An 8,011-nucleotide genomic window follows, 5' to 3' on the forward strand; every position below is an offset into this window, starting at 1 on the left:
ATTTAGTCTGTCTTTGCTCCTCCTCACTCCCCTCTGCCCACTCATGGCCCGGACATTCGTGTTTCCCTTACCCTTGACCCCCTATTGCATTCAGCATCCTCTGACATCTTGCAGAAGCCACTTTTTAACACTTGGCTCCCTCATTCAGTCTGGCCCTATATTCCCTGGAGGCATTCACATGTCTCGGATTGATGGGATGTATCTGAGCTCCCTGGTGCCTGCGGGCTTTCACGACTACGTGGATTGCAGTGGTGTGCTGTGTATCCTGGGCTCAGCTTTCTGACAGCCTGACCTTGGTATGCTGTTGCTCTCCTTGGCGGAGGTTGTGTGGCGTGTGTCCTCCCAGGCTGGGCTGTCCCCTGGGATGCTGGGGAGATGCACCAGTGCCGGGCATCTCAGAGAGCCTTTGCCTTTCTAAAAGCAAAGATAGTGGCGCATCCTGAGAGATGTAACCTGAGGAAGGAGCTCTTGCTGTGGGGAAGGAGAAGAGTAGGAGCCACTTGTGCTACAACTTCCTTGAGGCACTGGGGCAGCCCTACCAAGAAGGAATATTTTGGTTTTGATATTTACATTTCCAGGGAAAACAAAAGAAGTCCATGTGTCGCCTCTATTCCCCCATCTGCTGTCTCAGCACCTCTCCCTTGCTCCGTGGTCAAATCTACTTTGCCAAGTGACAGTAATTTCCCCCACATGGAAAGAAACTGTATTAAGACCGAACTAAGCATTTTACTCCCAGGATTCTCGGCTTCCCAAATGTATCTTCCTAATACACAAAAGATGCCGATGACCTCATTTCTCGGTTTTGTACCCCACTGCGAACTAAGGGGTTTGCTTCCTCCTGCCACTGACCATCTATCAGTGATGTCACTTCATCTGTACTAATTATACATTTAAAATTATAGGCTGTACACCCTTGATATTTTCCTTGCTTGTAACTCCCTTCTTATGGAAAAGCAGGATCAGAGTCTGAAACTCCCCAGCCTGCCTCCATAAAACCTACCTCTGCTTTTTGTTTCAGATAAATGACACGGTTTTCCTGTTCAATAGCCGTGGGATATTCTTTGTGGTGCTAGATGCATGTTCAGGAGCAGTCGTGAGTAGGCGGCACTTTGACACAGTTACTGGTGAAAACGCTGCCAGTGCAATAACTGATTATGTTCAAACATTTATAAAAGAGAGGTAAGCAAACTGCTGGGAGCCCAGTTCATGTAGCAACCCGTGGCTGATAGACAAAGAAAGGAAAATGACCTACTTTCATAATCAAACCTGTGCTCTGAAGAAATCTGGCACAGATTAAATATGTACAAACCCCAAATATCGCCCAGATAATAGGAGAAGCAGCGTCTCTCTCCCAGGATTACACAGATTAGAGCAGACAGAGACAGGTTTTTTGGAAAACTGGCAATTCCTTCTAAGTTAACCATTCATTTTCCAGCATGGAGTAGATAATGCAATGACATTTGCAATCCTGCACACCTATCCCGGTGTCCAGCAATTTCCTGGCAGCCGATGATTCAGTTTTCCATTTCTGAAACGAGTTGGTTTCTGTTTACCCTTACTGATTGTTTTTGCCTCTTGTGACAGATGAAAATCCTAGGCGTGCCAGATTTTCCAGTAGGACTTTTCTTGGGTGAGCCAATGAATAGACCTGCCTGCCTGCGGGCTCTGTTACCTTGCATGTGTCCTGGCAATGGTCTGGATCATCTCTGTTTGTGTCTGTCCCACATTCCTTGTGGTTTTATGTGTCGCCACACAAACGTGGAACAACAGAGATTTATAGATAAATTCTTGGCTGCTGGCAGAAGCAGGTCAAATAACCAGAAAACAGACTTTCAGTCCAAGACATTTCTGAGCAGTTCATGACCAAAGATTCGAACGCTCCTGAGTTATTACATCTGTATTTATGCACATGAGTATGTACATGTATAAAATGTGCACGAAGTGACATATATCCATGTGATGCCTGTACATTCGGTTTGATTTTCTGGTAGGATGTGTATTTTGCAAGTCTAGGCATTCAGCTAAATGCAACCAGTTGCACAACCCGTAGTTCATTGCAGGTACAATTCACTGGGGGCTGAGAGCACATCTGTGAGGGCCAAAGCCAGACTGAGGCTTGACTGAAAATCAGACCCAGGATATAAATGGCTTCAGAGTCTCAGGACTGTACAGCAATTGAATTTCTTCTGCGGCTGAGTGTCATGTTCCCATAAGGGATGCACTTGCAAACAGTCATTTGTGCTTGGTTTGATTCCGTGTGAAGCACAGGTTTAATTTAGGAACATTTAAACAGAGGTTTAAACTTAGGAAAGCTTACGTGTGATTGAAATCAAAGGGATTTAAGCATGTTCTTAAAGTTAAGCAAGCTCTAAAGTACTTTTCTGAATTGGAGTTAAGGGTCTTGCAGATTCTTTTGTGCTTGATTTGATTCTGTGTGAAGCACAGGTTTAATTAAACATTTAAACAGAGGCTTAAACTTAGGAAAGGTTACATGTGATTGAAATCAAAGGGACTAAGCATGTTCTTAAAGTTAAGCAAGCTCTAAAGTACTTTTCTGAATTGGAGTTAAGGGTCTTGCAGATTCTTAATGAAGTAATATTTTGCAATCATGCAGTAATCACTATTCTTCTTTTCAGATCACTTGTTCTCGTGTGCTCTAGAGATATTGCAGATGTGGCGGGGAGCTCTGAAATGTCTGTTTTTACCAGGTTAGGTTCAGCAAAGCCTATTGTCTTCCACAAGGAAGGTAAATGTATTTATTCTACCATCTTTCCTTTGCTTAAGAATTACCGGTGTGTTTCCCTACCAAAAATGTACACGTACTTATATAGTGCTTATCAATATATTTCCTACCACGATATGCCAGTGTAGCCTAGTAAAAACCTCTTGGCTTAGGGATGGTGAGAAATAGGAGAGTTATTTTGGGGTTTTGACCCTACTTCACCAATGAGAAGCTGCATGCTGCAAATTTTTCATCCTAAAGGGAGTTTGTTTTTCTAACAACAACAACAAAAAAAGAATCATTTGATAAAGATTCCGTCTCTAAAATTCAACTGCTTTGCAAGGAAAAACAATCATAAACTGAAAGGTTGATGAAAAAGAAAATAGTCTGAAGTGAAATAGGAGCTATTTATTTTTTTGGATGGAAGGAAGGTGAAACCACCAGTTTTGGAAAGTTCTTATTACAGTTTTCCCTTGGATTGCTGCAAGAAATCCATTGGTGTCATTAGTCCAGGAAATCCATGCTGGGTTTCCTACCGGAAAACTGGGGCCTGTGGTGTCCAGGTTTGGATGAATAATTTGGGTGATAAGGAAATCAGGAAAACAACTAGCTAGCTTGATTAAGATTTCATTTGCAATCTCTCAAGCAGAGATCAGATGGAGAACTGGCTGTATTTCCAGCTTCTTTTTTTTTTTTCTTGGGGGTTTGGGGATTTTTTTTCCCTCCTGCTTTACTGAAATGTATATCAATTTCTGGTTCAAGTTTCAAAGCTCATTGCTATGACCATTCCAGGGGAGGACAGCGTAGTCTTTACAGCAAAGACAGTGATTTCACTTCAGTGCCTGTTTGATTCCTGAGAAGCTGTTTTTACTTTCATCCTTTTAAAAGCAAAAATTTGAGGTTTTCTTTTTTGGTTTTGTCCTGAAACTTCATTGCTTCATTCTTTCATCAAAGCCGTGAATACTTTTGAAAGAATTTTTTTGATTAAAAAGCAATCTTTTTTGGCTTTTGTCAAACTTTCTTCCCTGAACCACCTGCGCCGCTCGCTTGGGCGCAGCACTTCCAGGGCATTTTGGGAGCTCGGTTCAGCCTCCAGCCCCGACTGCTCCTGGGGGAGAAAAAGCAGCAAGCAGGGCCACCGCCGTCCTGGGGACATGCTGGTTGGTGGCCATCTCCTTGCCCTGCCACTTCGGTGGGATGCTGGTGTCTGGCGGTGTGACTGAGACGCTGCTGGCCGATCACGTGCCACCCCTGTTTTGCTTTTCCTGAGGGCAAGGGTGTTCACCCACATGTCTGCCCTGATTTCCAGCCTGGGTAATTATGTTCTGCTCCATGAGCTTTCTCCCGCTGGTTCAGCTATGCGCGCTATTTGAATTCACAGCTCCAAAAGCGATCACGCAGGACTGGTCCATGCTGGGGGGGGCGGGGGGAGGGCTGCGTTTCAGGGCAGGCCGGAGCATTTCTTCCAAGCGCGTATTGCTTCTGCCAGGGATAATGCAAAAAAACCCCGATCCCCTTGACCCCAGCAGGATCAGGATTTGGGGTCTTGTTGCCTGGTTTTGCAAAACCTTATTTAAATTAGAAGTGTTTACAGGAATGGTCTCGATCTAACCAGCTGCAAATAGCCTTGGGAGTCTTTGCAATGAAAAGCATAATATAAACACAAGACACTATTATTAAAATGGAAGAATACATAATGCCTTTGTACTTTGTGACAGCAGAGGACCAGAGCAGAGTCGACATGGGGAATAGTTTAGGCATAACAGGAAGAAACTGATGTAAACTAATAAAAGAAGGATTCAAAGTGCCTAACCATTTTCACGTAGTCAAATATGAAAAAGTACCAATGCTTAAAAATAAAGAGTAAAACAATATTCCTGCTAACTGACATCTGGGAGCCTATCTTAGCTTATTGAAATACCTGCAGACTGGGATGCAGTGCGGTTATGGCTTCAGCGAGGCTCATTCCCACTTTCATCACCCTTTTTCTCTCCTAAATGTTCTGTTATTTTAATCCAAGGAAAAAAAGAAGGGCTAAGAAGTTTCCGTGATGTGTGGAGGGAGTTTGTGCTGTGCTGCTAATAAATGAACCGACCCATCCAGAGGGTCACTCTCTTTGTGTCTGTTTTTCAGGGAGTTTTGCCATGCTTGGCTATAAAGGACAAGCCAAACCCTCCTGGATCAAAGTCCTTAACCGTGCTGGTTATCAGAAAGCTGCTTCTTTACAGCATTATGTTCCCTTGGAGCTGAAGGAATATCAATGTCCGGCTAATGCTGACGAGTCGCTAAAATTCGCTGTTTCTCAGAACCACTCGGAGCACATCTCTGCAGAGCCCGCAGCACCCCGGGATTAGCATCGCCGGGGCAACACCAGCCAGGCAAAGCCCACCGCTGCCACCAAAACCTGCTCTTGTTTTTACAGGATTGTACCAAACCGATGGTGTTCACTTGTATATTTTACAACTAATAAATATATTCTCATCTCACCCGCTGTGGTAGAGCTTTCTTTTTCAAGCAGTGCCTCACAGGGCAGGATAGGAAAAGCCTGTGGGCTGCCCTTCCCGAGGAGAAGTGTTTCAAAATATCCGTGATTCGGTATCAAAAGGTAAGTTTCAAAGGCAAAAACCTGCTCTCCGGTATCACAGGGACTGGAAATGAAATTTGGCGTGGAAACCTTAGCAACATCCAGGGAAACAGATGACCTTCAGCAGAGGTAGGGAATTCTCCCTTCAGTCCTGTTTTCCCTCCATTAATGTCTGCTTTTAAAAAAACTAAGCGTCCATCTGCCGTGACATCTTAGGTGAACTCAGTAACATCTGCTTGCATCGATGGGTAAGCATGCAGTGATCTTACAATAATATCTTCTAATCGAACTGAGTATATAGGGTGCAACAAGGAGTTATAAATGTGTTTCTGTCTCTAGCTAACGACTGGTGGAATGATGTTTGTCCAACTGATGTGAACATTTAGTTAAAGACCTACAGGAATAAAACTCAGGATAAAGTATGTGCTGTGTTGGGTAAAGTCTTGCGTTCCTTTCAGACAATGCTCGTATTGACTTTCTGCTCCCATTGAGGACTGAAATACTGCCAGTAATAGCGGCTAATTCTCTTTGATTTTTTATTTATGCTGCTGCTTTTTGAAGTAAAGACAAAAATAGAGCTTTGTATGCAAACTGAGAAACAACTGATGACCTCACTGACTACTGTTTAAGTACAAAGTTACCCTGAAATGATGACATACTCATTTTGGTTTGAACATGATGTTACTTGGTGACAGCAGTGAAGGGGCGGGCGATTTCAGACTATCCATGTCTTTGTCACGCTGGTTACTCAAACAGGTAGGTGAAGGCTTTGTCCCTTCAATGTCCCGTCATTTCTTTGAAATTCTCAGAAATGGCCAAACAAGTTGCTACGGGGAAAGGTTAGTGTTTTGTTGGCCAGACTTTTGCTCCCTGGTGAGTTAGTCGCTCTGGCATCCGCGCACCGGCCAGCTGATATTGTGCCTCTGGACGGGGACTGAACTCCTCAGCCGGGACGCTTGTCTCCATCAGACACATACCGCCCAGTGGTCCTTGGATGTGGGGTGAGAAAACACCTGGAAGATTTACAGGCAGAGGAGGAGACCGTGGCTCCATCCCCACACCAGGTAGGAGAGGTGGGAGTCAGGTTTGGCCAGGGGAGAGGTCCTGGCTTGCTAGAAAGTGTGAAGAAATCACTGATGCTGCTCAGTAAAGGTAAGATAAAGAGTGATGCACAGGACATCATGGGCCTGAGCTGGCCCCCGCAGGGAGTGATGGAGACTGAAGTCCTCGGTGGAGATGAGGAGTGGTACAAGAGCCTGAGTGGCTGAGATTGACCCTCCGAGGAGCTCCCTGAAGTCCTTTTGAACTCCTGTTACTACCTAATTGTTATGATTTCTGTGGCTGTGCAGGGAAAGAAAAGCAAGATATTTTAGGCTTGTGAGCGTAAGTCCAACATTGGAACAAGTACCTACAGAGCAGGCTTTTAGCTTCTTGGAGATTTATTTGATAATCTGTGACAGGTCCAGACCCTGGATCCCAATAAAACTTTGCAGAGCTCTAACCCCAGGCTGAGACTAAACAATTGGCAAAGGAAGAGCCTGGTGAAGGCAGGAGAGGCATGTGCCTAAACCTCTGAAAAATCTCTATTCCTCCTCCCGCCCCAGAAGGAGAGCAAATGGCAAATGTCCTGGAGAGGAAGGCGTGGAGCTGTGGCGAGCCAGATGCAAACAGTAAAGTACCACAAAAGCAAAAAGAAAAATATTTACATCCTGATGCAGTATTTGGGTAGTTAAAAGCAGCAGTTTGAAGAGGATTCAGGATGCTGTGAACCTCTTCAGCCACTGCACACACTTTCCTTACCTTGGGAGGGAAAAAAGGCTTCAAAACCAGGGACGCTCCGCAGAGGGTACAATTCCTCCATGGACCCTTGGGACATTCAAGAGGATGTTTTCAAAGGCTACCGCTAACTTGGCATGCACCAGAAGTCTGTGAAGCTGCGGGGGTAAGTGTCGCGTGGGAAGCTGTCATATTCCTCCCGGGGATTTCCTGAGCGGGAGGATCTCCACCCTCATGCTGGAGGCCACATGGACCGTGCATGTCCACGTGGACCTGCAGCTATTCCAGGCACGTTGAGTACATCTAATGCATTCAGGATATATGGCCGTCCTGGTTATCCCCAGAGCATTTCTGCAGCGGGAACGCAGTACCTCTGTCACTCCCTGAAAGCATTAGCTTGGCTATACACTGAGTTACGGTCAGCAGGGACAGCGAAGTCAGTGCATCCTGAACCTCCGAAAATGGGGTTCAGCTTCCCACCACTTTGATGCTTTGAAAATTTCATGCAGTGGATGAGGGTTTAATTCAGTGAAATGCTGAGCACTTCAAAAGCATGTGAAACTGGGAGTCGGTCAGCCTCAGATGGGTGGAGTGATGTGAATTGCAAATAATTTTGTTTGAGCTGAGCCAAAAATTGCTTGCTTTCCTTTTCAAGGTCTGTAAGCCTCTGCAAAAAAAAAGATAATTCTGAAAAAAAGCATAGCTTTAAAGTAACTCTTTTTTTCCCTCTTATTTCTGTCTCAAAATAGTTTGCCAGTATTACAACAAATTTGCAAACACCTTAGTTTCCTTTAATTAATTCATTGTAAAAATTTCCTCTAACTCCTGCTCCTCGTTCAGAATCTGTTTTTATGAACATCAGGAATCAAGGAACTTGCAGTGATGTTTATATATAGAATATGTGAGCAGAACCTTCTTCCTTGTAGGGA

General features: G+C 44.6%; 1 protein-coding gene across 1 annotated transcript in view; it reads left to right on the plus strand.

The window, feature by feature from the left end:
• The window catches only part of LOC103922772 (transmembrane protein 2-like), a 56,798-nt gene extending 51,722 nt beyond the window's left edge, over window positions 1–5,076 (plus strand). Inside the window, exons 20-22 of the mRNA XM_009330974.1 lie at window positions 1,019–1,179; window positions 2,637–2,746; window positions 4,856–5,076. Coding sequence (XP_009329249.1) covers window positions 1,019–1,179; window positions 2,637–2,746; window positions 4,856–5,076 — 492 coding nt within the window. The remainder of the gene's footprint in view (window positions 1–1,018; window positions 1,180–2,636; window positions 2,747–4,855) is intronic.
• Window positions 5,077–8,011: the final 2,935 nt, after the last annotated feature.

Source organism: Pygoscelis adeliae, unplaced genomic scaffold (genome assembly GCF_000699105.1).
Source record: "Pygoscelis adeliae isolate BGI_AS28 unplaced genomic scaffold, ASM69910v1 Scaffold318, whole genome shotgun sequence".
Lineage (NCBI taxonomy): Eukaryota > Metazoa > Chordata > Aves > Sphenisciformes > Spheniscidae > Pygoscelis > Pygoscelis adeliae.